The sequence below is a fragment of the Sus scrofa genome, chromosome 16 (genome assembly GCF_054392235.1).
Source record: "Sus scrofa isolate SSC_HxYL_T2T_F1_AM1 chromosome 16, Sscrofa_HxYL_maternal_Yorkshire_Landrace_v2.0, whole genome shotgun sequence".
NCBI lineage: Eukaryota > Metazoa > Chordata > Mammalia > Artiodactyla > Suidae > Sus > Sus scrofa.
In genome coordinates this window covers 91,643,262-91,662,462 of record NC_139398.1, presented here as the reverse complement: position 1 = coordinate 91,662,462, position 19,201 = coordinate 91,643,262, and the positions used below count along the sequence as shown (strand labels likewise).

The 19,201-nt window shown below is 55.4% G+C and overlaps 1 protein-coding gene across 4 annotated transcripts in view; it reads right to left on the bottom strand.

Annotated features, from left to right (window-relative positions):
* Window positions 1-4,472: 4,472 nt before the first annotated feature.
* Window positions 4,473-19,201, bottom strand: part of ZDHHC11 (zinc finger DHHC-type containing 11) — a 29,209-nt gene continuing 14,480 nt past the window's right edge. For all 4 annotated transcript variants that reach the window (XM_085002494.1, XM_021076900.2, XM_085002495.1 and 1 more), the window contains 6 exons: window positions 16,402-16,436; window positions 14,032-14,491; window positions 12,284-12,318; window positions 10,999-11,092; window positions 7,633-7,708; window positions 4,473-5,385 (listed from right to left, as the gene is read on the bottom strand). In XM_085002494.1, coding sequence (XP_084858620.1) covers window positions 4,892-5,385; window positions 7,633-7,708; window positions 10,999-11,092; window positions 12,284-12,318; window positions 14,032-14,491; window positions 16,402-16,436 — 1,194 coding nt within the window. In that variant the 3' untranslated portion in view covers window positions 4,473-4,891. The remainder of the gene's footprint in view (window positions 5,386-7,632; window positions 7,709-10,998; window positions 11,093-12,283; window positions 12,319-14,031; window positions 14,492-16,401; window positions 16,437-19,201) is intronic.

Below are 19,201 nucleotides of genomic sequence, written 5' to 3'. Positions count from 1 at the left end.
TCACAAATGAACACGCAGCCTGGCAAATAGGCATCAAATGAACCTTAAACATACCTCTACTTGCGGGCAAGACGGAGGAACAGGAACTAGATTTACCTTCTCACTGAAAGAATGCCAACCCGGATGAAATATGTGCAGCAAAGGTTTGCAAGACACTGGACAGCAGACCACAAAGGACCACAAAGGACAGTGACCTCGAGTGACGGGAAGCCCCCGGCTGGCTTCCTGGCTGTGCTGAGGCGTGGTGCAGGGAGGGCCCCGGCCGGAGCTGGCAGCCGCCCTGGGTGAGAAGACCAAGCCAGGGCTGGGGAGTCCCGGGCGCACGGAGCAGGATGGAGAGAGAGCGGCACGGCTCCCCTGCCAAGCGCCGATCCGCTCACGCAGGTAAGGAGGCCAGTGAGGCCGGGAGTGGACCACAGGAGGAGTCAGAGGGGCAGAGCCTGGCGCCCGCACGGGGCCACGTGTGGTGCTCATGCCAGCCCACGAGAAGACCTCACAATTCTGGGGGAGCCTGGGGAGAAGGGGTTGTGCCAGACTGGGGACAGTCAGCGGTTGTCGGAGCTCTGCCCTCATCCTGCAGCAGGGCGCGGAGCCCAAACTGCATCTCAGACTAAACGCCAGGAGAATTTAGAAAAATGCAGAAATGCCTACCACCCCAAAGCTACACTTAACCACCATTGGCATTCTCTAAGAACCATTAGGTGTGAAAACAAGGCGGGGACGGACCCAGAATAAGATAGATCAGGCAATGGAAATGAACCCCAAACCAACACCAGGCAAGGAAACAGTATTATAACTCATTCCACACCCACGGGATGCAAAGGTTGGCCGTTCACGTCGCTCTTAGAAGTAGAGACGGGCCTAAGGCGGCGAGAGCAGAAGGACTGGAGCTCACCTTCTCTCATGGAAATGACAAAACCACCACCAGGGGCCGAGCAGCCATCAACGAAGTAGGCTGGAAACTACCAGAAAAAGAACCTACACCAGAAGACAGAGAAGAAGCCTCCTGGAGACCGAGGAGGGCGATTACGTGATATAAGCAAGCCCGAGCCCACCGCGCGGGCGGCCCACCGCCTGGAAAGTAACAGTAGCGCAGGGGCTCGGCCACGGGAGGGGGCCTTCCACACCCCACGCTGTACCGGCTTCAGTCAGAAGCGGGTAAACACCAGAAGGGAGAGCGAGAATTCAAAACCTATCGCCTGCGAAAGAAGACCACACAGAAAATCGATGCAGAATGAAAAGGTGGAGAATGATGACTTGGAAAAATGAACAAGAAAAAGCAGCCACGTGATCTGGAGATGACCAGCCTCCATGAAGAAGACTTTAGACCCATGCGAGCAAAGACGAGTCAAGATCTTGGAAGGAAACTGGAGGCAAGTGGAAACTAAACAACATGCTGCTGACAACCCCTGGCTCGCTGAAGACGTCAAGGAGCAAGTTAACAACACCTAGAAGCGGACTTCCTGCCATGGCCCAGCGGAAACGAATCCCACTAGGATCCATGAGAATGCAGGTCTGAGCCCTGGCCTCACTCAGTGGGTTAAGGATCCAGCGTTGCCTTGAACTGTGGTGTGGGTGGCAGGTGTGGCTGTGGCTGTGGCTGTGACGTAGGCCGACCACTGCAGCTCCGATTCAGTCCCTGGTCAGGGAACTTCCATATGCTGCACCCGAGCCCCGCCCCCCAAAAAACCTTCCACCAGCAAAATGTTCAGAACCAGATGGCTTCACAGATGAATTCTATCAAAAATTTAGAGACGAGTTAACACCTATCCTTCTGAAATTATTCCCAAAAATATTCAGAGGAAGGAACACTCCCAAACTCATTCTATGAGGCAACCATCACCGTGACACTGAAACCAGACAAAGATACCACAGAAAAATGAAAATTCCAGGCCAATATCACTGATGAACACAGATGCAAAAATCCCCAACAAAATACTAGCAAACAAAATACATTGAAAGGATATATTGATCGTGATGAATCCCACGAGCAAGTGGGATTTATCCCAGGGACACAAGGATTTTTCAATACCCGCCAATCGATCCGTGTGCCACACCACATTAACAAACCGAAGAATAAAAACCATATGATCCTCTCGGTAGATGCAGAAAAAGCTTTTGACAAAACCCAGCACCCACTTCTGCTAAAATCCCTCCAAAAGAAGGCATAGAACATGGTAAAGGCCGTACAGCTAACATCTTTGTCAACAGTGAAAAGCTGAAAGAATTCCCACTGAGATCAGGAACCAGACAAGGATGTCCGCTCTCACCACTACTCTTCAACATGGTTTTGGAAGTCCTAGCCACAGCAATCGGAAGACAAAGTAATAAAAGAATCCAAATTGGAAATAAATAAAAGGAATCCAAATTGGAAAGGAAGAAGTCAAACCATCACTGCAGAGACTGTTCAGAACACTAAAAATAGAGTTGCCATTTGACGCAGCACTCCCACTCCGGGCGTCTGCCCAGAGAAAACCATGACTCTGAAAAGATGCGTGGACCCCAGTGTTCACTGCAGCGCCATATACAATAGCCAAGCGTGGAAGCCCCCTAAATGTCCATCGACAGAGGAGTGGATAAAGAAGACGTGGTACATACATGCGGTGGACTATGACTCAGCCTTTAAAAGGAAAGAGATAATACCATTTGCAGCAACACGGATGGACCCAGACATCGTCACGCTAAGTGAAGCCAGGCAGTGAGACCCAAACGGTATGTGCTGTCACTTCGACATGGAATCTTTAAAAAGGACCCAAGGACCTTCTTTGCAGAACAGAAACTGACTCACAGACTTTGAAAATTGTCTGGTACCAAAAGAGACAGGTGGGGCTGGGGGTTTAGGGAGGAAAAGTTGTAAAATTAGGTTGTGAGGATATAATAAAACTTGCTGAATGTAAGAGAAAGAAGTATGGACCTGGGAGATCTAGCAGCACCGCAGGGGGACTTCGTGGAGGTAAAAACTACAAGAGAAGACATGAAAAATACACCGAGGAGGGTCGCTGGCGGATCCGACTCTGGGCAAGCGTGGCAGTACCAACTTCCCACACGAGCGAGGGAACAGAGAACCACAAAGAAACCATCACTCATGTGTGACAGCTTCAAGCAGCCCCACCTGTGTTTTCTTGGAGTCCTTGAAGACGACGAGAAAGTACGGGGTTGTAGGTGCAGAAAAACCTGTTAGAAACGGCAAAATGCTTCAACTGTGCTGCAAACTCTGAACCCGCAGGCGTCAGCCCAACAAGCCCAAGGACCGTGGGGGGCACAGCGTGCTCAGCACCAGCGATCGACAGGGACCCTGAAGGGTCCCCCCACAGCCTTGACTGGAGCTCACGAGGGCTCTGTTCTGGGGAATAATCCCTGTGTGCCTGAAGAGAACGCGCAGTTTCTGAAAAAGGAGCCCCGGCTCCTGAAGATGCCCCATAAATTGGGCTTGTTCGCTGTGTTGTCCAAATCTCTGTTTTCACTCATTTAATTACGCAGTGGCCTGACACAGCCCAGGGAGTGTTCTGGAAGGTCTGCGGGCCTGGTTGGCAGGCTCACACCACCCCCCTCTGGAAGCCAGAGGCTCGTCCTGAGGTCGAGGTCAGTTCTGCGCTTGGAGGCTTGCAAGCCACCGGCCAGGGCAGCAGCACGTGTGCCGCGCTCCAGCTTCAAGTCCTGGGTGGCGGCTGCTCCACTAGCAGGTCTTGGGGGAATAGGTCTCTGCAGACCTGGGGGCCTGGGGGCCAGAGTGCAGCCGGTAACCCAGAGGGCACCCCCCGCCTCCTTGTACAGGAGGGCAGAGGGGGCGGCGGGGCTGCAGGTCTCCTGCAGGCAGGAGGGAGCAGTAGCCTCACGCTGGAAGCAGGGCCCCCTGACCGCGCTGACAGGGACAGAGACGTGGAGGCCACAGGCGGGCCGGCCCCCCCGGAGGGCCCGAGGCCATGCAGTGTCTTTCAGCTGCTCCCCAAGTTCCGTCAGGAGGAAGAGGCTGGAAACCGACGTGGTGACCGAACAGCAGCAGAGCCAGCAGGTGGGCCCTGGGGGCTCCTTGTGTCCGACACACGCGTTGCTCACCTGCAGAGGTGGGCCTGGGGGTCCAGCCTCCGGGACGAGGCTTCATGACTGCATGGCTCACGGAGGAGGAGACGGCGACGTCCAGGAGCCTGCCCAGGGCCACCGCCTCCAGGAAGCATGGTCACAGCGGGCGTGACCACAGCGGGGGCGTGGGGTGGGGCAGTCTGCAGACAGCGGAGGGCCACCACCTGCCGTGGGCCCAATCCAGGCTGGCTTCTGGCCAGCGTGGGGCTGCAGAGTGGCGGGGACAAGGCCGGGGCGGCTCCCACCTGGGCACGGGCGTGGGCACAGGTTCAGGGGGCCCGGACCAGACCTGGTCTGCTCTGGACCTCAGAGCCCAGCACTGGGCCTGGGGCGGAGAGGGTCTGGGCCACCTGAAAGCCGAGGACTTAACTCTTACCAAGGCTGATTTCAGGTTTATTGCCATGAATAATTTTTATTATTTCCCATAAAGCCTGCTAGTGAATTCTGAAGAGTTTTCTTAAAAGTTCCTTAAATTCATACAGTCTGCTTTAATAATCAACAGATGCACAGATGTGAACCCACTCTCTGCAGTCCATTTCGAATTTGTTTTTTTCTTCCCAGAATAACAGATGTGTTCAGAAAACTTGGAAAGTCTTTAAAATACGGCTTCTGAGACAAGTGACATGCGGGTCCTTGAAAGTCTTTCCCGGCGGCCAGAGGCGGCCGAGGACCCTGGCCCCTCTCCTCTCCGATGCTTTCACTAGGAGCACGGCGGCGCAGCTGGACCTCAACTGCCCAGCATCCCCGCCACGGAGCTGCGGGCACCCCCCACCGGGAGGGGCGTCCTGGCGGGGGGGGCGGTTTCCTGGCTCTAAGTGGACTTGGGAGCCCCGTCTGGGAGCTCCGAGCCCTCAGGCATCATGATCACGGTGGCCTCGGTGGTGTCAGATTGGGGGGTCTCTTCAGCAGACTGGCTGTGCCCCACACTTGCTATGGGGGTCACCTTCACCCTGTACCTGCCCTTGAAGGCAGGCAGGCCCTCGGCCCCCCAGCTGGACAGCGGCACGGCCCCCGGAGCCACCCGGTGCGCAGGCTGCGGCCCGAGGCTGTCGCGCTGGAGCCGGCGGGGCAGCTCCTCGGCCGGGTCGAGCTCCACCTGCCCGGGGATGGTGAGGACCGTGGACTCCAGCATCCAGGAGTCCGTGGGAGCTGGGCGCACACGCTGGGCCCTCATGGACCACACGTCCTGGCCTCCGACCTGCAGCGCGCCCTGGAGCGGGAGGGATTCTAGGGGGTCCTCCACAGGCGGGACGGCGGCGAAGAGCCCCCGCTCGGGTGGCTGGGCCAGCGCGGGCCCCTGGGCTCCTGCAGGAGAAGGAAGCGCGTCTGTGAGCACTGCCCGGGGAGGCGAGTGCTGGGCCCCGAGCCCGCCCGGCCCGCGGTGCGGTCGCAGCCCGTCCTCCCTGCCACCCCAGCCATCCCCGTGGAAGAGCGGAGAGGACAGCCCCACGAGGGCAACGGGGCCCGCTGGGGCCACGGGGCTCTCTGGTCACCTCCTCGCCGCGCCCTCGGGCACCAACGTGGAGCGCCTGGCACGCACCGCGAGCCTATCTGGGCAGCACGCGGCTGCTTCTGCCTGGCTTGGACCTTTAGAGATGAGAAGGGAGCCCCCTCTTGCTTCTCCGCTTGTGTGACCGAGGCCGCCGCGGCTCCAGCGGGAATGGACACCTGCGGGTATAACCTGCTCTCCGGAACATTCTACATCCTCCTTTGTGTCTCTTTAAAGCAGCCAAGGTCGGGAGAGCCACCGAGCGATCAAGGATCCCGCGCGGTCCCTGCCGTGGTGCGCGTTGGACCCCTGGCCCGGGAACCCCGGCATGCCGTGGGCGTGGCCAACCCCCCCCCCAAAACAGCCAAGTTTTCTGATTTTCTCCATGAGTCTTGTACATCTTTCCTTGGGTTTATTCCTGGGGACCTCCCCTTTTGAAAATGCTACTGAAATTTTTGCTCCTAAGAGTTCTTACTGATATGTAGAAATATCTACACAATCCTCACTCTTGAAAGACACACAAGCGGGTGCCCGAAGCCTGGACTGCCACACACTACAGGTGCCGTCCAGCTCTGCACCGGCTGCAGTCAGTCTGAATGAGTTACTTGACCAGTGACTCCGTGGGAGAGAGTCTATCACGGAATATTTAAAAATGTATGTATTTTTTGGTCTCAGGTGTTGGTTAGACTTCATGAATCTGTGAGTTGGTATCTAATGACAGTGCTGGCAAGGTCTCAGCCATCATCTCTTTATCTATTTATTTATTTATGTTGTCTTTTGTCTTTTTAGGGCCACACCTGCAGCATATGGAGGTTCCCAGGCTAGGGGTCTAATCGGAGCTACAGCTGCCAACCCACACTACAGCCACAGCCACTCGGGATCCGAGCCACGTCTGCGACCTACGCCACAGCTCATGACAACACCGGATCCTTAACCCCCTGAGCAAGGCTAGGGAGTGAACCCACGTCCTCCTGGACACTAGTTGGGTTCATTAGCCACTGAGCCACGATGGGAACTCCTGTTATTTTCTATTATTGTTTAGAAATGTTCGCTTCTGACAATAGTGTGCACTTTTAAGGATTAGTCTCAAATTGGGGCACACGTGTGTCAAGTCTCTCTCCCACACGGTTCATGACACTCAGGACCGTCTGGCTGCTTCGACGTATCACCTCTATTTTCACTTTCTAGGGAACTTGCACACTGTTCTCCGCGGGGGCTGCACAGATTTCCATTCCCACCAACGGCGTGGAAGGGTCCCTTTTCCCCCCACCCTCTCCAGCATCGTGGTTTATAGACGTTTTGATGACAGCCATTGTGGCCAGTGTGAGGTGATACCTCAGTGTAGTTTTGATTTCTCTCATAACTGGTGATATTGAGCATCTTTTCATGTGTCTGTTGCCCACCTGTACGTCGTCTTCAGGTAAATGCCTATTTAAGATTTCTGCCCATTTTAAATGTTTGTTTGCTTTTTTTTGTGGCCACACCCATGACATAAGGAAGTTCTTGGGCCAAGGATTGAGTCCGAGCTGCGGCTGCCTGAACGCCGGATCCTTTAACCCAGGGATCCGGGGGTCAAACCTGTGCCTCCGCAGTGCCCGGAGCTGCAGCAGCTGGATCTTTAACCACTGAGCCACAGCAGGAACTCCTGCTCATGTTCTGCCTGGGCTTGTTGTTCACACTGAACCTTGTTTCACTCACTCGCCAGCCAGACTGTGCCGTGGACCTTGCTCTGTGCGGTCACCATGCGGTCGGCCACCGCTGCTTGTCGGGATCCACAGCTCAGACTGCCGGCCCCCCAGGGGGATGCCCTGGGTTAGACACAGAGCTTTGCCAGCTAATGCCTCCTTGGGCGTCAGGGGCAGGGCAAACGCGGGGCCCCGGGGGCTGCCTGCAGACGCCCTGGTGGCTCCAGCGTGTCTTCCACATCCCAGGGACAAGTGTCCCAGCCCTGACTTTCCATGCCGATTTCTCTCTTTCGACTTTTTTTCTTTGAAAACATTGAACTCTCTAAGGCATCCAACTTGGGGAGACCCCAGAAGGACCCAGACCGCAAAATGTCTTACCTGAAACCGAGCCTTCGGTGTGGTCAACGTCTTCTTTCTCAGGCTGCCGTATTATCTGCACCTGATCGCCTTCATCCTGCCGAAAGAGAAGCAGCAGGGAGTGCATGCTGTAGGGTTTGTCACACTGCCAAAGGGGACAAAAGGTAGCGACCAGAGGCCCTTCTGGAGACAGACAATCTGCCCCTTCCCGTGGTGACCTCTGACATGGGGGCAGTCGCCCTGCCTCCCGAGTCCAGGCCACGCTTCGTGGTTCGTGTGACTCGAACCACGACTGCGTCCGGTGAGGAAGGCTGGCTTTCTGTCCCGCGTGCGCATCAGGATGGAGACGAGCGTGGCATGTGACGCATTGGCTCCGGCTCCACACTGCCTCCCGTGGACGGCGCTGCATCCCACCTGGCAGAGCCCCCAGGGAGCCCGCGTCTGAACAGCTGTTGTTTTCCTCGCCCTGGCGCTACTCTGGCCCCGGGGACGGATGGCTCCACTGTCCTGGGTCCACCAGCTCCCAGAAAGGAGGGACCACAGTTCTTGCCGGGCTGGCCGAAGGCTCAGGGATGGTGCTTGTTTCAGTTTTCAGGGCTGAATATGCGGCATGAACCAGAGACCAGGACTATGCGAAATCCTTCTTTGAAAGTTTGGAGTGACCTACAAGCCAATGTCACTGGCGGACTTCTAGATCTATAGCATGCTAGAGTCCTTCCTGACCCAGTACTTTAAAATTATAGTCACGATAGAACAGATACAAATATAACTGCAGAGGGAAAGGGAAGCCCTTGTTGGGCCAGAAAGGACAACTTCCCAAAGAAGAGAAAGAAAATGGGCACAAAGACACAGCAGAGGGTGTGCGGCGGGGTTAGGGGCTCCCGACGGCACCTTGCTGGGGCTCCTGCAGGCTGAGCAGCTGAGCAGCAGAGCAACTGATCGCTGCTGCAAAGCTTCCTGAATCCAGAGGCAACAGCAGGGTGTCCGCCCAGCCGAAAGCAGCGGGAGCAATCATCTCGGTGGAGACAGGGCAGGTGAGAAAAACCCACCCAAGGAAAGGGTAGCCAGGAAGCAAAGCTGAGCCTGGGTACTGCCAAGCACTCGAAAACTCCTCAGAAACACAGGAAAAATATTAATTTGGAGTGAAAATAAAAACGTGACAAAGCCTGGTAGGAGGACCGGTGGAGGACTGGGGAAGGAGCTTTGTGGGGAAGGAGACAGATGGTGGGGACGCTGAAGACGTGGGGTTGAAGTCTGTACATCCGAAAGGGTAGTTGACTCAAGGAAAAAGGTTGCAGTAGGAATCCTTCCTTAGACTGCTCCTAAGAACAATGAGCATCGCACATTCAGGAGCCTGTGCAGCTGCTGGACCATCTGGGGAGGAAGGAAGCCCCCCCGCCCCCGTTCTTTGTCCTGTTGTAGCTGGGGGAGAACAGCCCTCGTTCTGGGCACGAGTCACACTCGATCATTCCCTTTTCAGATGTTCACTGTAATCCTTGAGGTAACCACCAAGAAGAAAACGAAAAAACACACAGAAAAGGAAAGAAGAAGGAAATCAAGACGGGGCAAAAATTCAACTAAATACAAGACGTCAGTAATGGAGGAATCGAGGAACCAAAAATATATGTATGAGATACCTGGAAGGCAAATAGCTCAGTGGCCGAAGGGAATCCTTAGCGGTAAGTGCCTTAACTATAAATGAGACTGGAAACAGGTGAGGTCCCACAGGAAACGACAAACCTGCCCTGACTCAGGTCACACGCACCAAAACCCTGGGCCGGAGGAGGACTCGCCTCCCCACAACCAAAACGTGCAGCTTTGAATAGAAAGTCCAGACGGCCTCTCTTGAGATATTTGGGTGAAAGCTTTGTCTCAACAAGACCAAAAACGTTATCTATAAAATACTTATAATCGTGACCATATTGAAACTCGTGGCTCAGGTTCATCAAATCTCAGGGTACACAGATGGTCAAGCTGCCCGGTGGCGCTCTGTCTGGAACTCACCCAACTGATAACGGGTGTGTGTTGAGAGAATGCAAAGAACTTACATAAATCGCTAAGAAAAGCAGAAAGAGCCCAGCAGAAACATAGGTGGATGGAGGAGAAAACGCATGGCGCGTGTGCCCTCAGCGTCTCAGCGCTGAGAGGAGAGCCGGGACCCCCCGTCCACACACGCCATCTGCGGGTCCAAGAGCCAAAGGCGTGAAGCAGCGGGACCTCGGGTGCACTGCTGCAAGAGGGGAAGTGGCGCAGCCATGTGAGCAGCAGTCTGGCCTCACCTCGTGGCGCTACATATGCAGGATTCCACACCCAGGGGACACACATGGCAGGGGCTGTGTCAAGACCGGGCATGGGGGCCCCAGCCCGGTGGCCAACACATGGAGCCACCCTGACCCCTGTCCAGGCAGCGGGGACGAGGGAGCGTGATGTGGGAAGAAATGGCTTCAGAAGCAAAGCACACGGCCTGCAGGGACAAGATGCAGAGTCTCGGCAGCTGAGGACCACTCGGTGCAAAGTGCACAGGGCGACTCCGCACAGAGTCCAAACACGGCGCAGGCGGGTGGCTCCCTCTCGGTAAAGCCAAGAGCAACCAACGCATTGCGCGTGTATAGTTCAGGACGCGTGCGACCCGAAGCACGAAGCCACAAGGCCCACAGGAGAAGGCAGGCCATGTGGGGGCAGGGACTCAGAGGGGGGCCACGGAAGCAGCGGCAGACGCGTCAGGACCCTGGCTCTTTGGATGGTGGTGGTGCTTCTGATACCGAAAATAAATAATTAGAATACCGAGTGATTGAAAAAGCCGGTCACGCACAGAATGGTAACGAGTCTGCGTCCCCAGCCAAGGACGGCGATGAGTGGATTCTGGGCAGCTCGAGTGTGGCACCACCGACGGCGCGACTCCAGGCTGGACACCAGGCTCCTCTGAGGAGTGAATGTTAGTGTCTCAGCTCCTTGTGAAGACGCCTGCTCCAGGCTGTAGAACCAGAAACGTCTCCACACGGAGCTCCTCTGGGGAGCCGAAAGGAGCCCAACGCCTCATTGTGAAAAACACCAGGACACAGAAACACTGGTAAGGCTGTGCAGAGAACCCGGCGACGCACTGCACCGTGACCGCGACTTCACACCCGCCCGCTGCCACTGCGTGGACTTCGGTACACCCCAGCAGGCTGCGGTGATGCTGTCTCCATGACGACTGCCCGGGGTCTGGCTGCCTCCGCCACACCCAGGGCCCCGTCCCTCCCTTCTCTGCTGCTCCGCTCAGCTGGGCTGCCCTCTGAGTGGCACCCGGGGTCACAGACACCCGCGCCATCCAGAATATTGTCCTAACCTCGGTACTGCGTCCTCCTCCCGCACTTGGGGCTCGGAAACTGGCCCCTGTGGGCTCACCTTCAGTGATGCAGAGCCCTCCGAGGTGATGGTACTGAGGGAGCTCAGGCTCTCGCGGATGGACGGCGGCAGGAACTCCCTGCGCCTCACGCTGCTGGAGAGGAAAGGACACCGACGTGAGCTTTGGGAGGGGGCGTGAGCAGGGCGCCGAGGCTGCAAGTGCAGCATCCGCAGGTGGTGGGAGCCGGGGGTCGGGGGGGTGGCAGATGCCAGTGTAGGAAACGACCGATTCTTTTTAATTTTTAGTTTACCTTGTGTTACATGACACTACGTGAAAGCTATTGAGAGCGGAGGGTCGGATGCAATCTCCAGATGCTTAAAATGTGGAAAATGTTTATGAAAGTAGCTTTTCGTTGAAAAGATATTCTGCTCACACTGTATGCTGAGTAGTGAATAAAGAGTGACTTTTTTTTTAGGTCAGCATATGGAGTGTCCCGGCTAGGGGTCGAATCGGAGCTGCAGCTGCCGGCCTGCACCACAGCCACAGCAATGCCAGATCCAAGCTGCATCTGCGACCTACACCGCAGCTCATGGCAACACCGGATCCTTAACCCACTGAGCAGAGCCAGGGATCGAACCTGCATCCTCATGGATACTAGTCAGGTTCTTCACCCACTGAGCCACAGCGGAAACTCGTGAATAGTAACTCTGAGTATCTCCATGGGGTGTGGCTCCGGGTGGTGCTGGGTTTGGGGGCTACAGTGAGAAGCAAAAGGGAGTAAAAGTTGATGTACTTACCCTAAAAAAAAAAAAGAATAGCTATAGCTGCATGTCCATTGCCACACGCCGTTCTAAGACGCACACTCTGCGAGACGCACAGTCTTGTCGTGGGGACCGGGTACACCCTTTAGCATGTGTGCTCGAAACTGGGTCAGGAGCTTTGCAAAGGGCCACTTTCTGCCTTTGGGGCAGGACCGCGTGCAGGGGGTTGGCCTGTCCCGTGGGGTGGGCAGGCCTGTCATAGCCAACACCTCCTTGACACGGGGCTGGGACGCAGCATGAGCCCTGACAGACCCACACGAGGCGGCGTCCCAAAGCATCGCGCGTGCTCGCGGAGAGCCCTGGCGGGTGTGCCTTGGCTCAGGCCACGCTCTTGCAGAAAGACGGCGCAGACTGACCGCCTTGCGGGAGGAAGACTTCGGGGAGTTGCGAGTGGGTGAGGTGGTGGAAACTGTCTCTCCCCTCGCACCGTCTCATCTCGGCGCCCCCAGCACCCGTCCCGCCCCCCCCCCCCCCCCGAGGGACAGACAGCTGCATCTCAGGTAGGAAAGCTTAACGAACTTACCCCGGGAACCGTGGCTTCTGGCTGGAAGCTAATTCCTGGGGGGGAAACAACACCGCGTTAAAGCCACGCCGACAGCGAGCGTCCCTGACCCGGCTCCAGCCCGTTACCCGTGGAGCCGCGAGGGGAACCCAGGGCTCGAGAGGCCTGCGGCGGGCCAGGCCCTTCCTCGTGCACTCGCTCGGGTGCGGCCTGAGCTCCGTCCCCTCCAGTGTCATGTGTCGGAGCCCCGGCCGCGGGCGACGGGGAAATGGTGCCTTGGCAGAGGCCAGTGAGGCGAGGTCCCGGGGTCCTGACCCACCAGGACTGTTCCGAGGAGGAGGCCGAGGCCGAGGCCACGTGATGACACGGAGCGAGACCACCCCGGCGCCCAGACTTGGGAGAAACTGCATCCGGACGGCAGCCCCGGCAGAGGAACAGGCCGGCCGCATATGCGCGTGGCCCCGCTTCCCCGTGGAAGAGGGCGTGGGCGCTGGGTCCCACGAGAGGGTGCCGCCGGCTGGCTCTGCATCCCCGACCCCACCCCACCTCGGGCCTGGGGCCTGGGGCCTGGCCGCCCCCGGTACTTTCTGCTTAGAGCCGGGCTGGCGGGCCCGGGGTCCCGCTGTGGCTTCTGCCTGTGTTTCCTGAAGGCCTCTTGAGTGACACGGAGCTTCCTCTCAGGGGCTCCCTGCCGTCCAAGACCCCTCTGGTCAGGCTGCTTCAAATCTAACCCTACCCCTAAGTTCTGTTCAGAAGCCCGGGGCATCGTTTTTTCTTTTCCCTCCCTTTTTAACTTAAAAATGTAAGTATTACTTCATACACTTTTACTCTAAAAATCACAACCATGTATGACACTGAAGACAGAGAAGCCCATCACCGGAGCCCGACGGTCTCAGTGCATTTTCGTGCATTTGCTCTCAGCCTTTTTCCCGCCCTTTTTAGGATCTGGTTTTTGTTTCATACAGTTGCAAATACGTCGTATATGTAATTTTATATTCTGCTTTTGCCACTTATTATTTAAAATTTTTAGTATCTAGTCGTCAAAGTCAGAATTGTCATGGCTCTACCGTCTCTCAGGACAGGCTATTCAGCCTGTTTTTCTTAATCAGTTACCTAAATTGGGATTTTTCAGGTTACTTCAGCTTTTCCGTTACTCTAAACACCATTTCAGGCAATGTCTTTGCGACAGAGCTTTTGTCCTCATTCATGGCTGGGTCTGGAAGGTGACTGTGAGCAAGGGAGCGCCTCCGAGCTGCGTGTGGAGCTTGGGCGGGGGCGGCTCACCCCTCAGCAGGAGCACGAGACCAAGGACCTTCAGACTTGGTCCCGGGGCGTCTCGGGGAGGCCGCACCCAGTCCCGCCGAGGAGCTGAACCCTGACTCCAGGCTCCGGTCGGCGGCGGAGGCACCGTGCCAGGTGCGCCCTCCCTGCTGGCCGGCCGTCTCTGGGGGCCCTCGTGCCAGGACAGAAAGTGTGCTGCTGAGGCCACGCGGGCGAGACCCGGGACAAGAGCCGCTTCACCAAGCCCGGCCTCCGGGACACCGGTTTTTGAATCTGCGTCTCTGTCTCACACAGGTGTGCCCCGCAGTTAATATTTTGGGTCCCTCATTTTCCTGTTACCACCCCCCTGCCCACCCTGTTCCTGTTCGAGTAGCAGCCTGGGGACCGCACAGTGTCTAAAGCAGGCCGCCCTCCTGCCGTCCCCACCACAGGACCCCGCACGGGGCCTCGCCCGGCCCAGGGCTCGTGTCCGGTCGCACCGCACTCACCTGCAGTGACAAAATGCTCTCCGGGAGGAGGGTGATGGTGGACGCCTTGTCCGGGTATGGAGCAGACAAGATGCTCTCCGAAAGGAGGGTGATGGTGGACGCCTTGTCCGGGCACGGAGCGGACGAGATGCTCTCCGGGAGGGTGGTGATGGTGGACGCCTTGTCCGGGCACGGAGCGGACGAGATGCTCTCCGGGAGGAGGGTGATGGTGGACGCCTTGTCCGGGCACGGAGCGGACGAGATGCTCTCCGGGAGAATGATGGTGGTGGACGCCTTGTCCGGGTATGGAGCAGACAAGATGCTCTCCGAGAGGAGGGTGATGGTGGACGCCTTGTCCGGGCACAGAGCGGATGAGATGCTCTCCGGGAGGAGGGTGATGGTGGACGCCATGTCCGGGCACGGAGCGGACAATGTGAGGTCCAGCGACGGAGCGGGCGATGTGAGGTCCGTGGACGTGAGGCTGAGGATGCAGAGGAGGAAGGAAGGGCAGTGTCGGTCCACCTCGCTCTGGGGGCTCCGGGGGATCCTTCCGGAACCGCGAGGTGGCCCTGACCTTGGAGCCCACACCCCTTCTCCTAAAGGGCACGCAGGTCCAGAGCCAAAGGCTCCCCAGGCCCATTTCAGATTGGCTGGGGACCCTGCCCCTTCCAGCTTCCTCCTGTGGGGTGTGCCTAGCCTGGGTCCGTCCCCTCAGGGTATTTTGGAAGCAAATAGTCTGGCTTGGTGGGGTCCCAGAAGGAGGGAATTTTGTCCAGGACGAGGCATTCTCTGAATTGCGGCCATCACGGATTTGGATCACAGCGATGGTGCAGCCCGGGACTCTGAGCTGATGCTTGAATGAGGGAAGGTGTGATGGGTGAATTACTTACACGAGGGAGGAGCGTGGATTTGGGTGGGCCAGAGGGCAGACTGTTATGGGGTTAATTCGAGAAACACAAATAGCTGACCCTTGAACACAGTGGGTCTGAGCTGTGTGTGTGTCCACGAGACACCCATTTCCTCCAGAGCCTCAGGTGTCACACCCAAGGAGACACCCGACCTTGGCCTGACATGTCCGCCTGCGGTTGATTGAATCCATGGATCCAGCGCCAGGGATATGGGGGCCCAGCGATGGGACTTGAGCAGCCACAGACCCTGGTCGTGCAGGGGCTCCTGGAGCCAAGCCCCCACAATGCCAGGGGCAACTGTATCGGGGGCCCCATGCAGGACCTCAGAAAGGGCCCGTATTTGGAGATAAGGCCTTTCAGAAGCATCAGCTTCCGACGAGGCCAGTGGAATGGGTATCAATCCACCACGCATGGCAGCCTAGAAAGAGGGGCTTGTGCCCAGCGACAGCCGGGCACGGAGGGAAGACAGCATGAGGACACGGGGAGACCACTTCCACCTGCACGCCGCCAAGAGGGCCCTGGAGCAGACCCCCCGCCCGCCCCTTGCTCAGACCTCCTGGCCCCGGAGCAGTGAGACAACGCGGCTCTACCTCCAAAGCCGCTGCCTTGGCGGCGCGTTGCTCTGACAGCGCTGGTGGCCGAGACACCTGCCGTGATACTGAGGGCATTTGCTGGTTCTCCGCCCTCTGCCAGGGGCCGACCTGTCTCATCCGGAGACAGGGGGTGCTTTTCATATGTGTCCTCACCCCAGTGGCAGTCTTTCTGACAGGCACCTCCATCCGCTCCTGGCAGAACCTTTGCATCTAACGGGCTCGACACTGACTCCAAGCGAGGAGCCCTGACTTCCAAGAGCTCACCTGAAACTACGTGTCCTCAGAGGCCAAGAAAGGCTCTGAGACGCCGCACGGCCTGTGCTCCCTGAGCGGCACAGGGCACCAGCGAGTGCCGCCTTATTTCTGTGTCTGCACACGTTGGTTGGAGACGGGAGAAAATTACTGTCAGGTTTGCAAGTTCACTGAGCAAAACCGAGGTACGTAAATGGCTGGAAACGTTAGTAACATCAAGGGAAACAACTTCATTTTCCATCTGTTATCACCTTATTTAAAGATGTCCCACCCCAGGAGTTCCCGTCGTGGCTCAGTGGTTAACGAATCCGACGAGGAACCATGAGGTTGCGGGTTCAATCCCTGGCCTTGCTCAGTGGGTGAAGGATCCGGCGTTGCCGTGAGCTGTGGTGTAGGTTGCAGACGCGGCTCGGATCCCGCGTTGCTGTGGCTCTGGCGTAGGCCGGTGGCTACAGATCCTATTGGACCCCTAGCCTGGGAACCTCCATATGCCGTGGGAGCGGCCCTAGAAAAGGCAAAAAAGACAAAAAAAAAAAAAAAAGATGCCCCACCGCAGATGCATTATTTGTCAAAGTAAATTGAGTTAAGAAGAGTCCACCCTCTTTTTCAGATGGATAACACACCTCGAAGCTTCTTACCTGTGCAGAGGTGGCATCAGGATGACAACTGGCCCCTGTGAGAGAAGTAAAAATTACTGAAACTGTAGAGGAAGGAATGGTCTACCCGGATGCCACTCTTTCCCAACACTCAAGTCTACCTTTAGCTGACTTGAAGTGACGCGTCTGGGGACGCCTGAGACCTGGGAGGGGCGCCCCCTTTCCTCCCCAACCACGTGCGCGCGCGGGCACAGGTGGGACCCGCCTTGAACTTCTGTTTGGCTTTGCCTGCAGGGCGAGCGCCAGCGGGGCGCGCTGCTCTCTTCTGCCTTGGCCTCTCTCGCCCACGTGCAGGGCGCCCGACTGCGGTTTTCGTTTGCATCCTCCTGGCGTCTATGACACCGACCTCCTGTCACATGCTAGTCTGCCACCCCCATGTCCTTTTCGGTAGAGAGTTTCTTCCAATTTTTGCCTATTTTAAAAACTAGGTCATTTTTCTTAGAGTTTTGAACGTTCTTTATTCTGGATACAAGTATATGGATTGGAAATAGTTATTCCAGTCCGTGGCTTATGTTTTTATTTTTGTAATGGTGAATTCTGAAGGGCAAATAATTTTCATTTTGATGAAGGCCACTATTTCATATTTTTCTCGAATAGTGTGTTTGGTGTCATACGAAGAAAGACTTTGCCTGACTCAAGGTCACAAAGATTTTATTTTGCCTTCTTCCTCAAGTGTCAGCCTTTAGCCCTTCAGTTCAGGTCTTTGATTGACGTGAGTTACACTGTGCAGGCGGTGAAGTAGGGCATCAATTATGAAAAACATATTTCTCCCCCTTGAACTGACTTAGCTCCTTCGTGTAAAATCCGCTGACCAGGGATGTAAAGATTTTCCCTCTGGAGTCTCCGTTCTGGTCCATTGATCTACAGATCCGTCCCTACGCTGGCACCATTCCGTCTTGATTCCCACAGCTTTACGGTAAATTTTGCAGTCAGACTGTGTAAGTCTTCCGGTTTGGTGGCTCTTTTCCTGAATTGTTTTGGGCACCCTAAGTCCCCTGAAGTTCCGCATATAGTTGGCTCTTTCCTTAAAGAAAGAAAGCTTGCTGGGAATCCAGCGGGGATCGTGTGAATCTGTAGATCAATGTGGGGAAACTTGCCATATTTTTCCATCGTGACAACTTTGAACCTTCCAGTCCACAGATGCTGGAAATCTTTCCTTCTGTTTGGGTTGGGTTTAACTTCTCTCAGCTTTAGCCTGTAGCTTTACATACACAGATTTCTGTCCTTGTTTTGTTATTTTATTATTTTTTGATACTACTGTGAATGGAATAGTTTTCTTCTTTTTTATGGCCACACCCATGGAAGCTCCGAGGGCCAGAGATTGAATCCAAGCCACACCTGTGGCCTATGCTGGAGCGGTGGTAACGCCAGACTCTTTAACCCACAGCACTGGGCTGGGGAGCCAACCCGCACCTCCACAGTGACCCGAGCCGCTGTATCAGATTCTTAACCCACTGGGCCACAGGGGGAACTCCTGAAATAGTTTTCTTTACGCCATTTTCGTATTTTCATTTCTAGTGTATAGAAATATAAGCTCGGTTTTTAATATTGATTTCATATCCTACCACCTCGCTAAGCTATCTTACTATTTCTACTAGCCTTTCTGCAGTTTTTTAAGATCATGTTTCCTGCAAATAAATACTGTTTCACTTTCATGTCTATATATATTTTTTGGCTTCACCGCACAGGCTGGAAGTTTAATGAAATGTCTAATAGAAATTTGGAGTGGACATTCTTTTCTTCGTGCCAATCTTAAGAGGAAGGCATCCGGTGTGGATTAAGTATGAGTTAGTTGTAAATTTCATCAGTGTTCTTTGTCAGATTCAGGCTGTTTTTCCCCCCCAGGGTTGTAAAATTGTTTGGCTATAACTGGATGTGCTGTGATTTTTCTGATTTATTGATGTGCTTATGTATTTGTTACCTTATTAATATTCTTATTACATTAATATATTTTCGGATGTTAAACTGACCCTGCATTCCTGAATACACCTCACGGAGTCACGGCGAACAACCCTGTATGGGTGTGACTGCATTGGTTTGCTCACATTTTGTTAATGAGATTTGCCTCCCCATTCACGTGTGATATTATTGGCTCATGCGCCTCCTCCTTCGATGACATTGCTTTTGCTGTGACAACCTGGCCTCATAGAATGAGTCGGGAAGGCTTTCTTCCTTCTCTATGTTCTGAACGAGTTTGTGCAGGATTGGTTTGTTTTTTTCTTAAAATATCAGCCACGAAGCCGTCAGGGCCTGGGGTTTTCTTTGTGGCTAAATGAAAATGACTAGTTCGGTATCTTTATTCACTACATGTGCATCTGAACTTTCTATTTCTTCATCAATCAGTTTTGGTAATTTGTGTCAATTAAGCAGAATCGTAAATCCCTTCCTTAAGTAATGAAGCGTGTTTCAACCTCGGAACACTTACCATTAAATTTAGAAAAGTTTAAGAGGCTCAAACCCATAATGTGACTATTTTTGCAACAGAAAGTCACCCCCACGTTTGGCATTTGGCGTTTTACGTCCTGGACACGGACGGTAACTTCTCCCGCAGTGGGGGAGAAAGGCCTCCCTCTCAGAGGCTTGCAGACCCGCCTGAAACTTGGGAGCTGCGCTTGGCCCTGCGGGGTCCTGCTGGCCACCAACGGACACACTCGAGCTGTGCCTGGAGGACCCTCAGTGGGGTCTAACACGGTCACCAGTGACAAGTGCCTGTCAGAGTGGTGGTGTCAAAAGGGGCCGTTCCAGGCAACTTGGAACACTGGGCACCCCGGTTTTAATGGCA